Here is a 23,906-nt window from a genome sequence, read left to right as displayed (position 1 = left end):
TGAAGCCATTGGAAATCTCATACAGTTCAGTCAATTTCTTTAGTGACAGAGACGAAGTTCTTCTGGTCTCTAAGGAATTTGTTCTGACTAAGGAGTTAGATATTCGCCAGTGCGGATTGACTACTAGTGAGGTGTTGGGAATCGTAGCATAATTTAAAATTTTCCTACGCTCACCAAGATGCATCTATGGAGTCTACTAGCAACGAGGGGAAGGGAGTGCATCTACATACCCTTGTAGATCGCGAGCGGAAGCGTTCCAATGAACGTGGATGACGGAGTCGTACTCGCCGTGATCCAAATCACCGATGACCGAGTGCCGAACGGACGGCACCTCCGCGTTCAACACACGTACGGTGCAGCGACGTCTCCTCCTTCTTGATCCAGCAAGGGGGGAGGAGAGGTTGATGGAGATCCAACAGCACGACGGCGTGGTGGTGGATGTAGCGGCTCTCCGGCAGGGCTTTGCAAGCTTCTGAGAGAGAGAGAGGTGTTGCAGGGGAGGAGGGAGGCGCCCAAGGCTTAGATCTTGCTGCCCTCCCTTCCCCCCACTATATATAGGGCCAAGGGAGAGGGGGGGCGCAGCCTTGCCCCTTCCTCCAAGGAAGGGTGCGGCCAGGGGGGAGTCCTTCCCCCCAAGGCACCTCGGAGGTGCCTTCCCCCTTTAGGACTCTCCCTTTTCTCTTATCTCTTGCGCATGGGCCTCTTGGGGCTGGTTCCCTTGGCCCATATAGGCCAAGGCGCACCCCTTACAGCCCATGTGGCCCCCCGGGGCTGGTGGACCCCCTTGGTGGACCCCCGGACCCCTTTCGGCACTCCCGGTACAATACCGATAAAGCGCGAAACTTTTCCGGCGACCAAAATAAGACTTCCCATATATAAATCTTTACCTCCGGACCATTCCGGAACCTCTCGTGATGTCCGGGATCTCATCCGGGACTCCGAACAACTTTCGGGTTTCCGCATACATATATCTCTACAACCCTAGCGTCACCGGACCTTAAGTGTGTAGACCCTACGGGTTCGGGAGACATGCAGACATGACCGAGACGCCTCTCCGGTCAATAACCAACAGCGGGATCTGGATACCCATGTTGGCTCCCACATGTTCCACGATGATATCATCGGATGAACCACGGTGTCGAGGATTCAATCAATCCGTATGCAATTCCCTTTGTCAATCGGTATGTTACTTGCCCGAGATTCGATCGTCGGTATCCCAATACCTTGTTCAATCTCGTTACCGGCAAGTCTCTTTACTCGTACCGCAATGCATGATCCCGTGACTAACGCTTTAGTCACATTGAGCTCATTATGATGATGCATTACCGAGTGGGCCCAGAGATACCTCTCCGTCACACGGAGTGACAAATCCCAGTCTCGATCCGTGCCAACCCAACAGACACTTTCGGAGATACCCGTAATGCACCTTTATAGTCACCCAGTTACGTTGTGACGTTTGGCACACCCAAAGCACTCCTACGGTATCCGGGAGTTGCACGATCTCATGGTCTAAGGAAAAGATACTTGACATTGGAAAAGCTCTAGCAAACGAAACTACACGATCTTTTATGCTATGCTTAGGATTGGGTCTTGTCCATCACATCATTCTCCTAATGATGTGATCCCGTTATCAACGACATCCAATGTCCATGGTCAGGAAACCGTAACCATCTATTGATCAACGAGCTAGTCAACTAGAGGCTCACTAGGGACATGGTGTTGTCTATGTATTCACACATGTATTACGATTTCCGGACAATACAATTATAGCATGAATAATGGACAATTACCATGAACAAAGAAATATAATAATAACCATTTATTATTGCCTCTAGGGCATATTTCCAACAGTCTCCCACTTGCACTAGAGTCAATAATCTAGTTCACATCACCATGTGATTAACACTCACTGGTCACATCACCATGTGACCAACATCTAAAGAGTTTACTAGAGTCAACAATCTAGTTCACATCACTATGTGATTATCACTCAATGTGTTCTGGTTTGGTCATGTTATGCTTGTGAGAGAGGTTATTAGTCAACGGGTCTGAACCTTTCAGAACCGTGTGCTTTACGAATATCTATGTCATCTTGTGGATGCTACCACGCGCTATTTGGAGCCATTTCAAATAATTGCTCTACTATACGAATCCGGTTTGCTACTCAGAGTCATCCGGATTAGTGTCAAAGTTCGCATCGACGTAACCATTTACGACGAACTCCTTTCCACCTCCATAATCGAGAAAATTCCTTAATCCACTAGGTACTAAGGATAAGTTCGACCGCTGTCATGAGATCCTTTCCCGGATCACCATTGTACCCTCTTGACCAACTCATGGCAAGGCACACTACATGTGCGGTACACAGCATAGCATACTATAGAGCCTATGTCTAAAGCATAGGGGACGACCTTCGTCCTTTCTCTATCTTCCGCTGTGGTCAGGTCTTGAGTCTCACTCAATACTCACACCTTGTAACACAGCCAAGAACTCCTTCTTTGCTGATCTATTTTGAACTCTTTCAAAATCATGTCAAGGTGTGCTGTCTTTTGAAAGTATCATCAGGCGTCTTGATCTATCTCTATGGATCTTGATGCCCAATATGTAAGCAGCTTTATCCAGGTCTTCCTTTGAAAAACTCCTTTCAAACAACCCTTTATGCTTTCCAGAAATTTTACATCATTTCGGATCAACAATATGTCATTCACATATACTTATCAGAAATGTTGTAGCGCTCCCACTCACTTTATTGTAAATACAAGTTTCCAACAAACTTTGTATAAACCCAAAAACTTTGATCACTCCATCAAAGCGTATATTCTGACTCCGAGATGCTTGCTCTAATCCATGGAAGGATCGCTGGAGCTAGCATACCTTTTAGCATCCTTAGGATCGACAAAACCTTTCTGATTGTATCACATACAACCTTTCCTTACGAAAACTGGTAAGGAAACTCGTTTTGACATCCATCTGCCAGATTTCATAAATGTAGCTAATGCTAACATGATTCCGACGGACCTAAGCATCGCTACGGATGAGAAAAACTCATCGTAGTCAACTCCTTGAACTTGTGAAAATACTCTTTGCCACAAGTCGAGCTTCATAGACGGTAACATTACCGTCCATGTCCGTCTTCTTCTTAAAGATCCATTTATCTCAATGGCTTGCCGATCATCGGGCAAGTTCACCAAAGTCCATGCTTTGTTCTGATACATGGATTCTATCTCGGATTTCATGGCCTCGAGCCATTCGTCGGAATATGGGCCCACCATCGCTTCTCCATAGCTCGTAGGTTCATTGTTGTCTAGCAACATGACTTCCAAGACAGGATCACGCATTACTCTGAAGTAGTGCGCATCCTCGTCGTCCTACGAGGTTTGGTAGTGACTTGATCCGAAGTTTCATGATCACTATCATAAGCTTCCACTTCAATTGGTGTAGGTGCCACAGGAACAACTTCCTGTGCCCTGCTACACACTAGTTGAAGCGACGGTTCGATAACCTTATCAAGTCTCCACCATCCTCCCACTCAATTCTTTCGAGAGAAACTTTTCCTCGAGAAAGGACTCGTTTCTAGAAGCAATTACTTTTGCTTCCAGATCTGAAATAGGAGGTATACCCAACTGTTTTTGGGTATTCTATGAAGATGCATTTATCCGCTTTGGGTTCGAGCTTATCAACCTGAAACTTTTTCACATAAGCATCGCAGCCCCAAACTTTTAAGAAACGACAACTTAGGTTTCTATAAATGGTGTCGTCTCAACGGAATTGCGTGGTGCCCCTTTTAAAGTGAATGCGGTTGTCTCTAATGCCTAACCCATAAACGATAGTGGTAATTTGATAAGAAACATCATGGTATGCACCATATCCAATAGGGTGCAGTTATGATGTTCGGACACACCATCACACTATGGTGTTCCAGGCGGTATTAATTGTGAAACACTTTCCACAATGTCTCAATTGTGTGCCAAACTCGTATCTCAGATACTCATCTCTATGATCATATCACAGACATTTTATCCTCTTGTCACGACGATCTTCAACTTCACTCTGAAATTGCTTGAACCTTTCAATAATTCAGACTAGTGTTTCATCAAGTAAATACACTCAGTATCTACTCAAATCATCTGTGAAGTAAGAACATAACGATATCCACTGCATGCCTTAGCATTCATTGGACTGCATACATCAAAATGTATTACTTCCAATAAATTGCTCTCTTGTTCCATCTTACTGAAAACGAGGCCTTTCAGTCATCTTGCCCATGTGGTATGATTTGCATGTCTCAAGTGATTCATAATCAAGTGAGTCCAAACGATCCATCTGTATGGAGTTTCTTCATGCATATATACCAATAGACATGGTTCGCATGTCTCAATCTTTTCAAAAATGAGTGAGTCCAAAGATCCACCTACATGGAGCTTCTTCATGCGTTCTACACCAATATGACTCAAGTGGCAGTGCCACAAGTATGTGGTACTATCATTACTATCTTATATCTTTTGGCATGAACATGTGTATCACTACGATCGAGATTCATTTTAGGTGCAAGACCATTGAAGGTATTATTCAAATAAACAGAGTAACCATTATTCTCCTTAAATGAATAACCGTTTTGCGGTAAACATAATCCAATCATGTTCAACGCAAACACCAAATCTCGATGGTAGAGGAAGCATGCGATGCTTGATCACATCAACCTTGGAAACACTTCCAACACATATCGTCATCTCACCTTTAGCTAGTCTCCATTTATTCCGCAGCTTTTATTTCGAGTTACTAACACTTAGCAACCGAACCAGTATCTAATACCCTGGTGCTGCTAGGAGTACTAGTAAAGTACACATTCATATAACGTATATCCAATATACTTCTGTCGACCTTGCCTGCCTTCTCATCTACCAAGTATCTAGGGTAGTACTGCTTCAGTGACCGTTCCTCTCATTACAGAAGCACTTAGTCTCGGGTTTGGGTTCAACCTTGGGATTCTTCACTAGAGCAGCAAACGACTTGCTGTTTCATGAAGTATCCCTTTTGCCCTTGCCCTTCTTAAACTAGTGGTTTTACTAACCATCAACAATTGATGCTCCTTCTTGATTTCTACTCTCGCGGTGTCAAACATCGCGAATAGCTCAAGGATCATCATGATTATCCTTGATATGTTATAGTTCATCACGAAGCTCTACTAGCTTGGTGGCAGTGACTATGGAGAACTATCACTATCTCATCTGGGAGATTAACTCCCACTCGATTCAAGCGATTGTGGCACTCAGACTATCTGAGCACACGCTCAACGATTGAGCTTTTCTCCCTTAGTTTGCAGGCTTAAGAAACTTGTCAGAGGTCTCATACCTCTTGACGTGGGCACTAGTCTGAAATCCCAATTTCAGTCTTCGGAACATCTCACATGTTCTGCGACGTTTCAAAACGTCTTTGGTGCCACAATTCTAAACCGCACTGAACTATCACGTAGTCATCAAAACGTGTATGTCAGATGTTTCGTAACATCTACAGACGACGCTGAGGTTCAGCACACCGAGCGGTGCATTAAGGACATAAGCCTTCTGTGCAGCAATGAGGACAATCCTCAGTTTACGGACCCAGTCCGCATAATTGCTACTACCAATTTTCAACTAAATTTTCTCTAGGAACATATCTTAACCAGTAGAACTAAAGCGCAAGCTATGACATAATTTGCAAATACCTTTTTGACTATGTTCATGATAATGAAGTTCATCTGATTATGAACTCCCACTCAGATAGACATCCCTCTAGTCATCTAAGTGAAACATGATCCGAGTTTAACTAGGCCGTGTCCGATCATCACGTGAGACGGACTAGTCAAGATCGGTGAACATCTCCATGTTGATCGTATCTTCTATACGACTCATGCTCGACCTTTCGGTCCTCCGTGTTCCGAGGCCATGTCTGTACATGCTAGGCTCGTCAAGTCAACCTAAGTGTATTGCGTGTGTTCCGAGGCCATGTCTGTACATGCTAGGCTCGTCAACACCCGTTGTATTCGAACGTTAGAATCTATCACACCCGATCATCACGTGGTGCTTCGAAACAACGAACCTTCGCAACGGTGCACAGTTAGGGTGAACACTTTCTTGAAATTATTATAAGGGATCATCTTACTTACTACCGTCGTTCTAAGCAAATAAGATGCAAAAACATGATAAACATCACATGCAATCAAATAGTGACATGATATGGCCAATATCATCATGCTCCTTTGATCTCCATCTTCGGGGCACCATGATCATCTTCGTCACCGGCATGACACCATGATCTCCATCATCATGATCTCCATCATTGTGTCTTCATGAAGTCGTCACGCCAACGATTACTTCTACTTCTATGGCTAACTCGTTTAGCAACAAAGTAAAGTAATTTACATGGCGTTATTCAATGACACGCAGGTCATACAAAATAATAAAGACAACTCCTATGGCTCCTGCCGGTTGTCATACTCATCGACATGCAAGTCGTGATTCCTATTACAAGAATATGATCAATCTCATACATCACATATATCATTCATCACATCTTCTGGCCATATCACATCACATAGCACTTGCTGCAAAAACAAGTTAGACGTCCTCTAATTGTTGTTGCAAGTTTTTTACGTGGTTTGTAGGTTTCTAGCAAGAACGTTTCTTACCTACGTATGACCACAACGTGATTTGCCAATTTCTATTTACCCTTCATAAGGACCCTTTTCATCGAATCTGTTCCGACTAAAGTAGGAGAGACAGACACCCGCTAGCCACCTTATGCATCTAGTGCATGTCAGTCGGTGGAACCTGTCTCACGTAAGCGTACGTGTAAGGTCGGTCCGGGCCGCTTCATCCTACAATGCCGCCGAAACAAGAAACGACTAGTAGCGGCAAGAAGAATTGGCAAACTCAACGCCCACAACTGCTTTGTGTTCTACTCGTGCATAGTAACTACGCATAGACCTGGCTCATGATGCCACTGTTGGGAATCGTAGCATAATTTAAAATTTTCCTACGCTCACCAAGATGCATCTATGGAGTCTACTAGCAACGAGGGGAAGGGAGTGCATCTACATACCCTTGTAGATCGCGAGCGGAAGCGTTCCAATGAACGTGGATGACGGAGTCGTACTCGCCGTGATCCAAATCACCGATGACCGAGTGCCGAACGGACGGCACCTCCGCGTTCAACACACGTACGGTGCAGCGACGTCTCCTCCTTCTTGATCCAGCAAGGGGGAGGAGAGGTTGATGGAGATCCAACAGCACGGCGGCGTGGTGGTGGATGTAGCGGCTCTCCGGCAGGGCTTTCGCAAGCTTCTGAGAGAGAGAGAGGTGTTGCAGGGGAGGAGGGAGGCGCCCAAGGCTTAGATCTTGCTGCCCTCCCTTCCCCCCACTATATATAGGGCCAAGGGAGAGGGGGGGCGCAGCCTTGCCCCTTCCTCCAAGGAAGGGTGCGGCCAGGGGGGAGTCCTTCCCCCCCAAGGCACCTCGGAGGTGCCTTCCCCCTTTAGGACTCTCCCTTTTCTCTTATCTCTTGCGCATGGGCCTCTTGGGGCTGGTGCCCTTGGCCCATATAGGCCAAGGCGCACCCCTTACAGCCCATGTGGCCCCCCGGGGCTGGTGGACCCCCTTGGTGGACCCCCGGACCCCTTTCGGCACTCCCGGTACAATACCGATAAAGCGCGAAACTTTTCCGGCGACCAAAATAAGACTTCCCATATATAAATCTTTACCTCCGGACCATTCCGGAACCTCTCGTGATGTCCGGGATCTCATCCGGGACTCCGAACAACTTTCGGGTTTCCGCATACATATATCTCTACAACCCTAGCGTCACCGGACCTTAAGTGTGTAGACCCTACGGGTTCGGGAGACATGCAGACATGACCGAGACGCCTCTCCGGTCAATAACCAACAGCGGGATCTGGATACCCATGTTGGCTCCCACATGTTCCACGATGATATCATCGGATGAACCACGGTGTCGAGGATTCAATCAATCCGTATGCAATTCCCTTTGTCAATCGGTATGTTACTTGCCCGAGATTCGATCGTCGGTATCCCAATACCTTGTTCAATCTCGTTACCGGCAAGTCTCTTTACTCGTACCGCAATGCATGATCCCGTGACTAACGCTTTAGTCACATTGAGCTCATTATGATGATGCATTACCGAGTGGGCCCAGAGATACCTCTCCGTCACACGGAGTGACAAATCCCAGTCTCGATCCGTGCCAACCCAACAGACACTTTCGGAGATACCCGTAATGCACCTTTATAGTCACCCAGTTACGTTGTGACGTTTGGCACACCCAAAGCACTCCTACGGTATCCGGGAGTTGCACGATCTCATGGTCTAAGGAAAAGATACTTGACATTGGAAAAGCTCTAGCAAACGAAACTACACGATCTTTTATGCTATGCTTAGGATTGGGTCTTGTCCATCACATCATTCTCCTAATGATGTGATCCCATTATCAACGACATCCAATGTCCATGGTCAGGAAACCGTAACCATCTATTGATCAACGAGCTAGTCAACTAGAGGCTCACTAGGGACATGGTGTTGTCTATGTATTCACACATGTATTACGATTTCCGGACAATACAATTATAGCATGAATAATGGACAATTACCATGAACAAAGAAATATAATAATAACCATTTATTATTGCCTCTAGGGCATATTTCCAACATGAGGAACATGATAGCCCTGAGGAATTTGAACTTCAAATTTCGGACCGTTGTTGTGCTATGCGCCAGCTGTCCCAAAATATCTACCCACCTAACGGTCATATCATTGAAGGGCATTTATGTCTTATCATGTCGAGCTGCTCCCTAGGCTATAAATAGCCGCCCCCTACAACCACTAGTTGGTTGGCTGCTCCGAGAGAAACTGACACTTGTCATTGAGAACATCCAATCCTCCGACGACTTTGAGCGAAAATCATCAAGTAAGGAAAACCCAAACCCAAACACCTACAAACCCAAAAGTGATTGAGCATCACTGAAGAGATTGTTCTTGTGTGGATCCGACGCTTGTTATCTTTAAAGACGTGCATCTCCAGACGGTTAGGCGTCATGGTCTAGAGCATTCAAGAGGAAATTGTGGATCGCCGAGTAACCGAGTTTGTGAAGGTTTGGAAGTCACCTGAAGACTTGCCACGAGTGATTGGGCGAGGTATGTGTGATCTTAGCTCAAGGAGAATACGGTGAGGACTGTGTGTCCTCAGGTTTAAATACCTAGCCGCTCCAACCAGACGTACAACTGTCACAACAGTTAGAACTAGTCTACCAAATCAATGTCTTCACCAAGCTAACTGGTCTATTTCCTCAACCCTCTCATTTCCTCATTACTGTGTTGTGTTCTTGATCGCTACTGATCGAAGACTTTGACTGTAGACTTTCTCAATTTCCTCAGTTCAATTTCTTTAGTCAGTTTGTCTTCAGCCTGCTTATCCTGTGTTTACGCTTTCTATACTTGTGCTTGTTTTCGTTTCATCATGATGACTGTGCTTCTGTTTTGTTATGTTTGCATCTGAGTACTTATTCCGCTGCTTCTCGTTCGTGACTTAGGAATTTCCTCACCAAGAAATTCCTCAGTGACGAATTTGTAAAAATCGCCTATTCACCCCCCTCTAGTCGACTTAACGCACTTTCAGTTAGTCTCTAGTTTAATTCATCCCAACTAATTGTCCATGAATGTGTGTAAAAAATGATCAATATAAGATATTTGAAGGGTGTCCATTTGTAAGTACGAACTCGCCTGCTCTATAGTATGCCAATGTGATACTTCGCAATAACAAAAGCGTGTTCGTTTGCGGTCACAAACTATGCAAAGGTATGAATCCATCAAGTCAAAACTAGCTCACTGGAATTTTATTTCTATATAATAAGGAGTAGAGCCCACGTTAATTAATATACTCTCCGATTCATATCATTTGTCGCTGAAACGGATGTAGACGGAGTGGGTAGTATTTTTTAGTAGAGTTCATTAGCATGGCAATTAGCTATTGTTTTTAAAAGATAACATAACAATTAGCAAGTCAACCAAGAACTACTCAACTTACAAGTTACAATCATCACGCCTACACGGGCCATACGCGCCATGGACACGGACGAAACGATCCATCTAACGGCGTGAATTTAATCCTAAAAAAAAATATCTAACGGCGTGAGCGGGGCAAACGCGAGGTAGACGGCCGCCCTCTCTCGAACCCTCCGCGCCCGTCGGACCCTTCGCGGAGATCGCGTGGCGGAGGCGTACGCATCAAACAGACGGACCGTCACGGCCTGGGATCCTTCTCCCACCCGGCCCGTCACCAAACGGCATAAATACCCACCCCCTCCCCTCCTCCAATCCTCACCACCGCTCCCAGCAACGGAACCAACAAATCCCAAGCTAATCTCGTCTCCGATCGACCCGAGGCTCGTCGAATCCTCCTTCCCCACCGCCTCAAGGTCCGGCGATTCCTCCCCCTCTTCTCCTTTCTGTGGTGCTCCGTGATTGTTGGGCGTGTAGTACTGTGGAATTTGGCTCCGATCTGTTGTTAGGTCGGTGAAGATTAGCCGAATTCGTAGGGATTTCGCCTTCGGGTTCAGGATGAATGGTCTCCTATTTTATGTAGCAGTTCGTTAGTCCCTGCTCATGGATTCGCCCAAGTAGCTTGCGTGCCATGTAAAAAAAAAATCTATCTAGACGTGCGTACAGCCTGATCTGCCGCTCGTGATGATCCTAACAGGCCTAGTACTGTAGATTGGTTTTAACCCGAAGATAGTTTTCTTTTCTTAGAAGATGATTAGCATGGCCGACAGTTATAAGGGTATCCTTGAGATAATTGATAGTACCTATTTGTTCGCTGGTATCTCTTTGATGAAGAAAATATGCTGGTATCTCTTTGATGAAGAAAATATGCTATTTGCGTTGTCAGATTGGTGAATCTGTAGTGAATTCCTAGGATTTTCGTGTGCTGATCTTGTTTTTTATTTCGTAATTTTTACTGAAGGGTTATGCCTACCGTTTTCCAGGCGAATTCCTGATGCTCTATGATCTATATGCATGTTTTATCTATTACATGTAGTCTGTTCTGGTTTGGTAGCTCTTTATGATCCAATTCAATAGCAGCTTGTCTGCGATTGTTTTTTCCTCTGCGCGTGTATGCTGCCTGATCTGTATTTCTTGATCAGATTGCTGTTGTACCGAATCATTGAGATAGCAAATACATGTAGCTTAGTGTCAGATGTACTTGATTTATTACCCTGAGCTATGTTTCTCCTAGATAATAAGCATTTCAGGCAGCTTGGAAACCGAATCCTTAGATCAATGAAATCTGTAGACTTTTATGTTACATATGCATGGACCTATAGTCTATAATATCTTCAATGAAAATATATGCTGCTGCCATAGAAGCTTATCGAAGCTAGGTTTCTCTTAGATACTAAGCATGTCAGGCAGCTATGTAGAATCCAAATGAAATATGTAGAAATTTATGTACTGTCTGTAATATCTTCAATGAAAAAATATGCTGCTGCCATAGAAGCTTGTCCATGCATTAGTATTTGTTGTTCTATCATTGCGAGTTTGCCTGGTCTGCTTCTTTTATGCTTACCATCCTATCTGTGATTCTTCTTTGCAGATGCAGATCTTTGTGAAGACACTCACGGGCAAGACCATCACCCTTGAGGTGGAGTCGTCTGACACCATCGACAACGTCAAGGCCAAGATCCAGGACAAGGAGGGCATTCCCCCGGACCAGCAGCGCCTTATCTTCGCCGGCAAGCAGCTGGAGGACGGCCGCACCCTTGCCGACTACAACATCCAGAAGGAGTCCACTCTCCACCTGGTGCTGCGCCTGCGTGGCGGCATGCAGATCTTCGTGAAGACCCTCACAGGCAAGACCATCACTCTGGAGGTTGAGAGCTCTGACACCATCGACAACGTCAAGGCCAAGATCCAGGACAAGGAGGGCATCCCCCCGGACCAGCAGCGCCTTATCTTCGCTGGCAAGCAGCTGGAGGATGGTCGCACCCTTGCCGACTACAACATCCAGAAGGAGTCCACCCTCCACCTGGTGCTCCGCCTGCGTGGTGGCATGCAGATCTTCGTGAAGACCCTCACCGGCAAGACCATCACTCTGGAGGTTGAGAGCTCCGACACCATCGATAACGTAAAGGCTAAGATCCAGGACAAGGAGGGCATTCCCCCGGACCAGCAGCGCCTTATCTTTGCTGGCAAGCAGCTGGAGGATGGCCGCACCCTCGCGGACTATAACATCCAGAAGGAGTCCACCCTCCACCTGGTGCTCCGCCTCCGCGGTGGTCAGTAATTGCCCTGGCGTTCAACCTGCTGGTTTATCCTGGGTCGTCTGGTCGGTGGTGCCCTGCCGTTCATTTGAACTGTTTTCTCGTTCGTGTCAGTCCTATGTGTTGGTTTGAAAACTATCGAGTCCCCTTGTTATGTTGGTTGAAACCGTTGCTGGCACTGCAGTATCCTTAAGTAATGAATAAGTGAACTTAGATAAATTTGCTTGCGCTAATTTGCTGTTGGTTCTGTATCGTTCTTGAATTGCTTGCTTGCAGTTTTGATCTGGCAATGATCTCATTGCGGTCTTTCTGTTTATTGATTGCGCTTGAATTGCTTGCTTGATATGTTGTGGCTTTCTGTGGCTTTCTGGACCATAGATCCTAATTTCCTAGGTTCTGAATGATCCTGTGAAACCGTTGGCTGTAATGTTCAGATTTGGATGATGCAATTTTATAATTCTATCTTGTTTCTAGAAATCCTTTGTGGGATCCTGCTGCGTTATGGGCAAGGATAGGCGCCGGCCCAAATTTGGGCCGGTCGCACCCGAGCTGTCCGATTTGTTTCACCTGGACCGTCAGATCCTTATCCACGAACCACTTCATCCCCTCCCACGTGCGTCCCTCCTCCCCGTCGTCTCCCTCTAATCACCTCGCAGCTCTGCCTACCTCCCAGACAGCCGTTCCACGCCGCCCGCCCCCGCCGGCTTGCCTCGCCGCCGTAGCCGGTTGTCTTTTTGAGCAGAGAAGAAAAAACGCAGGGAGACATGGTGGCTTTCGCCCCTCCGCATCGTGCATCACATGTCCGTCCCCTCGCCATCGACAGTAGTCGCCCGCCCTGCCCCTTGCCAGTGCTGCCCACCACCTCGTCCCCCAGCAGAATCAATGTGGCGAGGACGTCATGGCTCGCAGTGGTAGCAAAAAATAGAGATGGTTCCAGCAAATAGAAACGCAATTGGTAGCAAAAAATAAGATGATTCTAGCAAACCAAAAAACAATTGGTACTCCCTCCGTCCACGAATAAGTGTATATCTAGCTTTTGTCCTAAGTCAAAGTTTTAAAACTTTGACCAACTTTATAAAGAAACGTAACAACATTTATGGCACTAAATTAGTATCGCTAGATTCGTTTTCAAATGTACCTCCATAATATATCAATTTGATGTCATATATGCTATTAGTCTTTTCTATAAAGTTGGTCAAAATTTTAAAACTTTGACTTAGTACAAAAGCTAGATGTACACTTATTCGCAGACGGAGGGAGTAGCAAACAATGAAAAATCGTTGATGTTCTAGCAACACAAAAACGCCCGTAGTAGCAAAAATTGAAGCCGGTTCCAGCAAATCAAAACGCTGATGGTAGCAAAAATGCAACGATTTGGCGCTGATTCCAGCAAAATCAGAAACTATGTGGTAGCAAAAATAAACACAGTTCCAGCAAAAACCATTGCTGGTTCCAGCAAAACAAATACCATCATCGTCGACGGTCACAACGAAACATCTAGCCAATCCAGCAAAAAAACTTGTCGGTTGTAGCAAACCAAAAAGACGGTGCCAGCAAATCGATTGGAATACATGCCGTTCCTGCCTACGGTCTCAGCGAAACATCTCACCGATCCAGCAAAAGAATCTTACTGAAGCATGGTAGCAAAAATTTGGAATGGTTCCAGCAAAAATCGAAGATGGCAGAAGCAAAAAATTGATACACTTATTTCAACAAATAAACAAACATGGTAGCAAAAACGTATTGGTTGGTTCCAGCAAAAGAAGAAAACGATGGCAGCAAAATTTGGGGCTGCTTCCAGCAAAAATATAAAATGGCGGATCTCAATCACTTGTCGCCGGGGTACCCAACACCGGCCGCGGCGGGTCTGCAGCACTTGTCGCCGCCGCCGTCAGCACCATTGAGCATTGGTTTTGCAGCACTTGTTTGCAGTGGGGAAAAGGGGGATGGGGACAGCCATGGCCACCATGGGATGGAGAAGGAAACAGAAGTGGGCGGTGGCCATGGCCGGCCGGCATAGCCTGTCGCCGGTGAGGGAAGGCGAGCATCTACAGAGAGAAAAGGGGGAGAGAGCGCAGCCTACCATGCAGAGGAGATGTACATGTGCACAAGCAGAAGAATGAGTGGATCTCGTTTTGCCCTTGAAGAGATAAGGTAAAAGGAGGCAGTCGTTTGGCGGTGGACCCCGTGCAGACCAGCAAAACGCGGACTGAGCGATAAGACCGGCCGAAACTCGGCCGGTCGACCGGATGCAAACGTTTACCTTGCGTTATTGTGTGTCCGGTTTGTGTTAAACTTCTCGTTCCAGTTTTTTTGCGTTGCGTGTGTAGTCTGCATGACGGCGGGTGAACACAAATATTTCTGCCCAAATGCTTAAAGGTGCAGCTGCGCTATTACGTCGTCGCGAGCACACGCGTATGGATTGTAAGATGGGACAAATCGATTTCAGGTTTAGAAAACTGCTCACCCACCCATTCTATATATGGAAAGATTCCTTTGATTTTTCTCCACCTCATCTGATCAACCCACCAATGATGTAGCATGCATTAATTCCAGTGTTAGAAATTCAAAAAGCTATAACTTTTAAACCACGTGTCGGAATTATTATTTGTTTTCACTGTTGGGTTCCTCGTGACGAGCTCTTCAAAACTAGATCTCATACGAATATGTTTTGATGATTTTTTTCAAAAGCAACTTTGATGCTAGATGAGGCAACTTTAGTGCTAAACATGAGCCACTCTGATGCTAGATGAATTGCACCCTGTGTATAACTCAATTCGCCTAGTAGCCTCTTAATTAGCTGTATGCAGTAGTGTAATAGGTAGTTAACATGGTTGCTAAGTTGCATATCAAAAAGTAAGTTGTAAATAGTTCAATTGCCTACCATACTGTTAAAGTTGTTTACCATTGAGCGGAAGTTGCATAACATGGCTTGTAAGTTGTCTACCTCACAAACCAAGTTTACCTACATCGCTACGAAGTTACCTACGAGTGATCCTCAATTGCCTACAATACTATGGAGGTTGTCCATCAAGGGACCTAAGTTGACTACAATGTCGAAAAGTTTTTGTGAGATCTAAGTCGTCTATCATGTGATTCTAATTTTCTAAACTATGTGGGATGGATGGTGTGAGATCCTTGTGCTTTCCTTTTCTGTGGGAGTCTTCCCGCCAACGCTATTGAGTGCACGCGTGTTGGCTAGCCAGGTCGCGACGAGCTCTTCAAAATTAAACCCGGCCTAGATATGTTTTGATTGTTTTTCAAAAGCAACTTTGATGCTAGATGGGACAACTTTGGTGCTAAACATAAGCAACTTCACTCCATTAAAAGTAAGTAATTAGCAACAGTAAGCAACTAAATAGTAATAGAGAACAACTTTGAAACAGAGGCAGATAACATCACATCACCTTCATAACCAACTTTCCTTCTACTAGAAGCATCTTTATAGTGCTAAAATAGACAACTTCACTACATTTTGTGTTCTAATTAATTTTGTCTAACATTCTTCTAACTTCTTTACCGGCACTTCTAAGGTTTCTATTGTTCATGCTCCTATGTCGTTGTTTTTAAATTGCCTATAACACTATGAAGTCGTCTGCCGTTAATGCTCTTGTGTCTGTTATTGCTAGTTATGGTAGGCAACTTGGTGGTGAATCTAGGCAACTTCAGAATGTTTGTAGGCAACTTAAAAAACAATGATAAACAACTTCAAAATATTCTAGGCAACTATTTTATAAAGTTAAGCAACTGAGCAGCAATAGTAGGCAACTAATTACCAATATCAGGCAATTGGCATCGATGGTAGGCAATATATAGTACTTATAGGAAACTGAATATCAACCATACACAACTGACCATCAACAAAAGACAATTGAGCAACCATACTAAACAAGTTGGGATAGTGTTAGCAAAATTCACAAATACACATAGTGCAGTGCAGTTTCTTTGTATGTAGCACTAAAGGTGCCTTGTGTTTTCTGTGATTTTTCTCATTGTTACGTGAACCAACTTATTAGCAGTCCTACTTGGCCAAAACGAAGAAGTTGCTTCCCTATAGCAATATAGTTGCCTCAATCGCACTCAAAGTTGCCCTGAAAAAAAGTTTGACGAAACCTACTCAAATGGGATCTAATTTTGAAGAACTCGTCGTGAGAAACCCAATGGTGAAAACGGAACTGGATTTTGACGCTTGAATCAAAAGTTACGGCTTTTAACGTGTTTTGAGCCCCAAATAAATGCACACGGAGACAAAATCTGGTTTGATTTCTTTGTTAACGTAGCATGGTCACGTGGGCATGGGAAAGGTAGTGGGATGGACCAGGATGTTTCCTTTTTTGGAAGCGTATATGGACGGACTGGTTGCATTTTCCATATATAATAAGAGCACTGGATCTCGCGAACAAGCGCTTGGGCGCTCGCTAGCCACGTCCATATTTCTAAGTTAGATGCATTGTCGTTGATTAGTGGCGCTAACTCATTTTGCTGGGTGCCTAGCTGTCGAAATATGTTGCCATGGGGCCGTGGCACACAAGGATTTTTGCTGGAATCGGAGGCGGTGGATGTTATAGTCGGTGGTTAAGGAATGCTACAACCGATGGTGAGGGATGTTACAACCGGTGGGTGTTGGTTCTGGAGCGGAGGCGAGTTGGGGTGACCGCCGTTGGGTGCTGCAACTGGCGATGACGGGTAATGCAAGCTCCATCGAGCGATTTCTTTTAGCAGGGGAGGTTGTTGTGAGGGTAGCCGGGGAGGGGGGGGGGGGGTGGGGGGTTATGGTGGAAGTTGGCGGTGCTTGTGCCCGGAGCAATTTTTGAGGGAAAGAAGAGGGGCTCAATGTTGGGAGGAGGACCAAGCGAATAGGAGGAAGATCCTTTACTGGAGATTTGAAACGGGTCGCTGCGCGCTGCTTAGCACTGTCGAGCAAAAAATCAAATCAACATTCATAACATATCTTGGGATACTTAGATACTTTTTTTAATGGAAAGCCCTGCACTTTATTGCACTGCATCGTTCAAAATGGATGCAATATGGATACACCTTGGCAAAACAAATGCACAATTTCTTGACCCGGCACCATAATCATTATGCGTCTATACTTGTTTAACGTGGGAATTATGAGCGGGCATATAGAATGCTTCGGCTTTTTTTGACCGAATCCAAGGTAGCGCCGAGCTGAAATTATAAAACAGCAACACGTCTCATTCACATTGGTTTAATCTCACATTTTTTTTAAAAAGTCCGGCGACTGCCGGCGCTTCATTGATTAAGCTTATTATTGTTGCATTGGTCTATGCTGCCAACAGATGGCAATCACTAGCCGCTAGTTGCTAAGTTTGCACAATATAGTTAGTTGAGCTGTCCAGAATACCAATGGTTCAACACTAGTGCATTGGTGGGTCCAAAGTGGAGTACATTTGCAGCTTCCTGCCGCAATCAAAGTGATGCCGTGTGCATATATGTCCTGCTCTACAAAATACTCTTATATGTTCCTTAATAAACAGAAAGTTCAGTCAAACAATTCACGCATGCCCTGGTCCTGCCAATTTTGTATTTCTTGTGAGAGATACAAAAATATACTGAACTTTGGAGAGATAGGAGTAATCCAATCGTAATATGATGTCTGGCGGTTTTGGGGAGAGCAAAAATCTAAGATGTAAAAGTGCAATTTTAGGAAATAACACTTGTCCCTTGTCAGTGCCTATAAAAAAGAAAGCAACAAGGGAAACAAAGGAGATTTTGGCAATGGGAACATGCACCATTCCTCATTTCCTCCATGTAAGGATGCAAGTAAACCCACAAACTAACCCGTTTTATGTGCAAGTTACGGGTGAGTCCTAGCCATTGAGTTGTTTGATACTTGTGGTACATCTTAAACTAACCTCCCGCATTTTGCAGGATTGAGGGGACCCGCTCTTGCATCCTACCTCAATGCCTAAAGCTCAAAAAAAAAATCCATATGACAAAATATTGTATAAGAACAACTAAGAAATCACTAGAACTCTCTCCGTTTACTATTATAAGATATTTTGGATATGTTAATATAGACTACATACATACTGAAATGACTGAACAAACATTCTAAAACTTGTCTACATACACCGATTTAGAAAAAAAGTTAGAATGTCCTATAATAGTTAACGGAGGGAGTATTATTTCGTGCAGGTATGCCAACTTGCATTGTTCGTTACTTACAGGTGGTCCCGTATAAACTCACTCATCCCGGCTAATCATCCATGAATGTATATAAAAAATGATCAATATAATATATTTGAAAAGTGTCCATTCGTAAGTATGAATTCGCCTGCTCTAGAGTATGCCAAGTGTGTTCCTTCGCAATAAAAAAAAGTGTGTTCATTTGCCGTCACAAACTATGCAAAAGTATAAACCCGTCAAGTCAAAATTAGCTCACTAAGTTGCACCACACAGGGGTGCCACCGAAGCTGCCTCCGGAGAAACAGGATCGTAGCGAGGCCGAAAGAAAGCGACATCGGGTTCCCTTTGCGAGCCGCCGGCGCCACTGCTGGTTCCCTTTCCCTCCGCCGGCCGCTCCGGCGGCGAGAGGGAGGGGAACCTCAGATCTGTGTGTCGGATGGGTTCTCAGTAGGGTTAGGGTTGAGGGAGTCGCTGCCAAGGCCGTTGCGGCGGCGTCGCATTCGAATTAGTTTCTTCGGACTCCATTTACGGTCAGGCCCTTGCCTTCGTCTAGGAGCCAGCGGGGTAAGGGACCCCCGGACCTCGTCGAGGTTGCGGGCTATGGTGTCTGGAGGTCGACCGGCACTGGCTTGGTTGGTCCTCGGATGGGTGGTGATTGCGTGGAGACAGAGATTCTTCTTCCTCATCGTCGGTATGATTTCCTGTTGCGTTTCTTCCTCCTTCTCTGTGTTGTTGCTGGAGGGATATCCTGCTTTGCCCGGGCAGTTGGCCCGACCGGGGCGCCGGAATCGGATCCTAATTCTCTTCCATCTGGAAGCGGCACATACATCGGTACTCAAAGCCACATATGGCGAAGGCTGGTGCAGGCGTGTTGGATGCATATGTGTGTCCTTATCTTTGCGATGCGGGAGTGAAGAAAAGGGGGAGTAGCGTGGCGGCGATTATATCGTGGTTGAAGATGCTGTCCTGCTTAGGTCTGGTTGCAGATGCTTGTATTGCAGGGGTCTTCTCGCAAGGTTTAGGGATGATGACACAGAGCTTCGGAGATCTTCATGTTTTACTAGTTGTTTTAGGGTGCTCTTTGTTATTCCGATTATTTATGCGTGTGTTAGGGTGTGCTTGTATGGATCAAGGACTTTGTATTATTTTATGATTTGAATACACGCATACTTTCTAAAACAAATCAAAATTAGCTCAGTGGAATTTTATTTCTATACTAGGAGTGGAACACAATGACGCGTTAATTAGCATAGCATTTTTTAGTAGAGTTATTAATTAACATAGCAATAGGGAGTACTCAACTTACGATCATCACTCCTGCACAGACCAGACCAGCGGGCCATACTTGTCAGCGACACGGACGAAGCGTCCATCTAACGGCCATCAACCCCGCCCGGGGTAGAATACCTATATAGAGACATGAGAAAGAATAAGCCAAGGACAAAACGGCCGTCCTCTCTCGAACCCTCCGCGGCCGTCGGGTCCTTCGCGGAGATCGCGTGGCGGAGACGAGCACCAGACGTACCCCGTCCAACAGACGGAACCGTGACGGCACGGGATTCTTCCCCAACCCGGGCCGTCACCAACCGGCATAAATACCCGCCCCCCTCCTCCTCGCCTCCAAAGTCCAAACTCGCCACCGCTCCCAGCAACGGAACCAACAAATCCCCACCCAATCTCGTCTCCGATCGACCCGAGGCTCGTCGAATCCCCACCGCCTCAAGGTACGGCGATTCCTTCCCCTCTCCTCCCTGTATCGTCTAGATACGCGTTTCTGTGGTGCTCCGTGATAGTTGGGCGTGTACTACTGTGGAATTTGGCTCCGATCTGTGGTTAGATCGGTGAAGCTTTTGCGAATTCGTAGGGATTTTGCGTCCGCTAATTTGTATTGAATGGGTACATGTGTTCGCATTCAGGATGGATGGTCTCATCATATTTTAATCTATGCATGTTTATGTACCAGTTCGTCACTTCCTGCTCATAGATTCGCCCAAGTAGCTTGTGTGCCATGTAAAGATTTGTATCTAGACGTGCGTACAGCCTGATCTGTCGCTCGTCGTGATGGTCCTAACAGGCCTAGTACTGTAGATTGGTTTTCACCCGAAGATAGGTTTCTTTTCTTAGAAGATGATAAGCATGGCCGGGCAGTTATATGGGGATCCTTGAGATAATTGATAGTCTAGATGTGCAAGAACCTATTTGTTCGCTGGTATCTCTTTGATGAAGAAAATATGCTGCTGCCGTTTGTTGATTCTCTGGCTTGATGTATAAGCTTATCTATTTGCGTTGTTGATTGGTTAATCTTTAGCGAATTCCTACGATTTTCGTGTGCTGATCTTGTGTTTTATTTCGTAATTTTTACTGAAGGGTTATGCCTACCGTCTTCCAGGCCAATTCCTGATGCTGTATGATCTATATGCATGTTTTATATATTACAATTAGTCTGTTCTGGTTTGATAGCTCTTTATGATCCAATTCAATAGTAGCTTGTCTGCGATTGTTTTTTCCTCTGCGCGCGTATGCTGCCTGGTCTGTATTTCTTAATCAGATTGCTGTTGTACCGAATCATTGAGATAGCAAATACATGTAGCCTAGTGTCGGATGTACTTGATTTATTACCCTGAAGCTATGTTTCTCCTAGATAATAAGCATTTCAGGCAGCTTGGAATCCGAATCCTTAGATCAATGAAATCTGTAAGACTTTTATGTTACATATTCATGGACCTATCGTCTATAATATCTTCAATGAAAATATATGCTGCTGCCATAGAAGCTTCTCCAAGCTAGGTTTCTCTTAGATACTAAGCATGTCAGGCAGCTATGTCGTATCCAAATGAAGTATGTAGAAATTTATGTATCGTCTGTAATATATATGCTGCTGCCATAGAAGCTTATCCATGCATTAGTATTTGTTGTTCTGTCATTGTGAGTTTGCTTGGTCTGCTTCTTTATGCTTACCATCCTGTCCGTGATTCTTCTGTGCAGATGCAGATATTTGTGAAGACACTCACGGGCAAGACCATCACCCTTGAGGTGGAGTCGTCTGACACCATCGACAATGTCAAGGCCAAGATCCAGGACAAGGAGGGCATTCCGCCGGACCAGCAGCGTCTCATCTTCGCTGGCAAGCAGCTTGAGGACGGGAGGACCCTTGCTGACTACAACATCCAGAAGGAGTCCACCCTTCACCTTGTCCTGCGTTTGCGTGGTGGCATGCAGATCTTCGTGAAGACCCTCACCGGCAAGACCATCACTTTGGAGGTTGAGAGCTCTGACACCATCGACAACGTCAAGGCCAAGATCCAGGACAAGGAGGGCATTCCCCCGGACCAGCAGCGCCTTATCTTTGCTGGCAAGCAGCTGGAGGATGGCCGCACCCTTGCCGACTACAACATCCAGAAGGAGTCCACCCTCCACCTGGTGCTGCGCCTGCGTGGTGGCATGCAGATCTTCGTGAAGACCCTTACTGGAAAGACCATCACTCTGGAGGTGGAGAGCTCCGACACCATCGACAACGTCAAGGCCAAGATCCAGGATAAGGAGGGTATTCCCCCGGACCAGCAGCGTCTCATCTTCGCTGGCAAGCAGCTGGAGGATGGCCGTACCCTTGCTGACTACAACATCCAGAAGGAGTCCACCCTCCACCTTGTCCTGCGTCTGCGTGGTGGCATGCAGATCTTCGTGAAGACCCTCACTGGGAAGACCATCACTCTGGAGGTTGAGAGCTCCGACACCATAGACAACGTCAAGGCCAAGATCCAGGACAAGGAGGGCATTCCCCCGGACCAGCAGCGCCTTATCTTCGCTGGCAAGCAGCTGGAGGACGGTCGTACCCTCGCGGACTACAACATCCAAAAGGAGTCCACCCTCCACCTGGTGCTCCGCCTCCGCGGTGGTCAGTAATTGCCCTGGCGTTGGACCTGCTGGTTTATCCTTTTTCGTCCGGTCGGTGGTGCCTTGTCGTTCATTTGAACTGTTTTCTCGTTCGTGTCAGTCCTATGTGTTGGTTTTATGAACTATGGAGTCCCCATGTTATCTGTTGGTTGAAACTGTTGCTGGCGTATCGTTAAGTAATGAATAAGTGAACTTCAGATAAATCTGCTTGCCCTAATTTGCTGTTGGTTTTGTATCTTGTGCCTGAATTGCTTGCTTGCTTGCTGTTTTGATCTGGCAATTATCTTTATGATTGTTCCTGTGAAATCGTTCAGATTTGGATGATGCAATTTTATTCTTCTATCTTGTGGAGCCTGCTGCTGATTGATTCTGAAATCCTTTTGGAGCTGAATGTATTTGTCATTTTTTGGATCTCTGTGTGACAGGTTTGTTTTAAGATTATTGTTCTGGTTTTTGCCGCGTGTGTAGTTCAGTATTATAGTGTGATTATAAAATCTGCATGACGGCAAGGAATCACAAATGTTAAAAAAAGTCTTGAGTGTTTTTTTTAGAAATGCCACGTTTATATTTAAAAAATATTGAGTGTTTTTTAAAAAATGCCACGTTTATATTACTAATATCAGTAGATTCCAAAGAGACAGCACACTAAGCGAAATTACAGGAAGCCAAGAAAATTTACGGAAAAAAATTCTTCCTGGCCCTTTGCAACCACCAACAAAACGGCCACAATTTTCAGCCACCTATGTCGCCGAAGTGTCCGTCAGTTTCGAAAAGAAGAAACGGCGGAACAAATCTCCACTCCTCTTGAATCGTGATTTTGAAGTCTTCATGCGGCAAAGTTGTTGAGGGGCTCCAGAACTGGCAACCATCTTTCACCTTCAAAGAAACTCTAGATGCACCATACTTTGGATGAGACCGCCGCCATAACGCCGGCCACTTCCAACACCAATACTTTTGGCTTCGCAACAGCGTCAGAGGAACCGCTGACGTGACGTGGACGAAGCCAAAGAAACATGACCCTCAACAAGACCTACACCGCCTTCTTGAAGGCCTTGCCTGGACACACATTCGCGACTCCTTGACGCTGTGGTAGATTGCCGTCAAGGCGGTGGTCCGAAAACTTTTATTCCTGGCGAAGAAGCCTACACAAACACGAGCCAAGGAATCGGGGCTCCCCAACCCAGCCGCCGCCGCTGGAGCGACGAGCGGAGGGAAGGGGAGCGGGCGGCTGTGTGGCCTAGGAAGCGGAACAACTCTCCTTGCGAATCGACTGGAGAGAGAAAGAGGAAACGAAACTGCCTTGCGATCGTAAAAATAATAATCCTTGAGTTAGATGCATGGTCGTTGATATAGTGGCGCTAATTCATTTTCCTGGTTGCTTACTGTAATTTAACATTGCATTTATGATTTCTTCCCACTCCTATGAAGTTTCTTCGCAATCCATCTCAAAATGCTGCTGTAAGAGAAATGCTTCTATAATGTCGATGATGTTTATACTTTCTACAGATTTAGGTTCAAACAGACTTGACTTATCGGGGCAGCACAGTAGTG

At 45.6% G+C, this 23,906-nt stretch overlaps 2 protein-coding genes across 3 annotated transcripts; both read left to right on the top strand.

Moving 5' to 3' along the window:
• The first annotated feature begins 10,266 nt into the window (after nucleotides 1-10,266).
• On the top strand, nucleotides 10,267-12,527 carry LOC123143946 (polyubiquitin 11). The gene is made up of 2 exons (XM_044562937.1): nucleotides 10,267-10,466; nucleotides 11,642-12,527. The coding sequence occupies exon 2, from the start codon at nucleotides 11,642-11,644 to the stop codon at nucleotides 12,329-12,331; it is 690 nt and encodes a 229-aa protein (XP_044418872.1). The 5' UTR covers nucleotides 10,267-10,466; the 3' UTR covers nucleotides 12,332-12,527.
• Nucleotides 12,528-19,937: 7,410 nt separating this feature from the next.
• On the top strand, nucleotides 19,938-22,558 carry LOC123143944 (polyubiquitin). 2 transcript variants are annotated; one of them, XM_044562935.1, is made up of 3 exons: nucleotides 19,938-20,185; nucleotides 21,447-21,494; nucleotides 21,723-22,558. In XM_044562935.1, exons 2-3 carry the CDS (start codon nucleotides 21,447-21,449, stop codon nucleotides 22,362-22,364), a joined length of 690 nt encoding a protein of 229 aa, XP_044418870.1. In that variant the 5' UTR covers nucleotides 19,938-20,185; the 3' UTR covers nucleotides 22,365-22,558. The 2 variants fall into 2 exon arrangements, with proteins under 2 accessions (XP_044418870.1, XP_044418869.1); XM_044562934.1 differs by having other exon boundaries at nucleotides 19,947-20,185; nucleotides 21,447-22,558.
• Nucleotides 22,559-23,906: the final 1,348 nt, after the last annotated feature.

This window comes from Triticum aestivum, chromosome 6D (assembly GCF_018294505.1).
Source record: "Triticum aestivum cultivar Chinese Spring chromosome 6D, IWGSC CS RefSeq v2.1, whole genome shotgun sequence".
Lineage (NCBI taxonomy): Eukaryota > Viridiplantae > Streptophyta > Magnoliopsida > Poales > Poaceae > Triticum > Triticum aestivum.
Note: the sequence above shows the minus strand (reverse complement) of the source record. Positions and strands in the feature narration are given on the sequence as shown.

What these genes read in the sequence shown, in the direction of transcription:
- LOC123143946 (XM_044562937.1), top strand. Translation starts at nt 11,642, where the DNA reads ATGCAGATCTTTGTGAAGACACTCACGGGCAAGACCATCACCCTTGAG.
- LOC123143944 (XM_044562934.1), top strand. Translation starts at nt 21,447, where the DNA reads ATGCAGATATTTGTGAAGACACTCACGGGCAAGACCATCACCCTTGAG.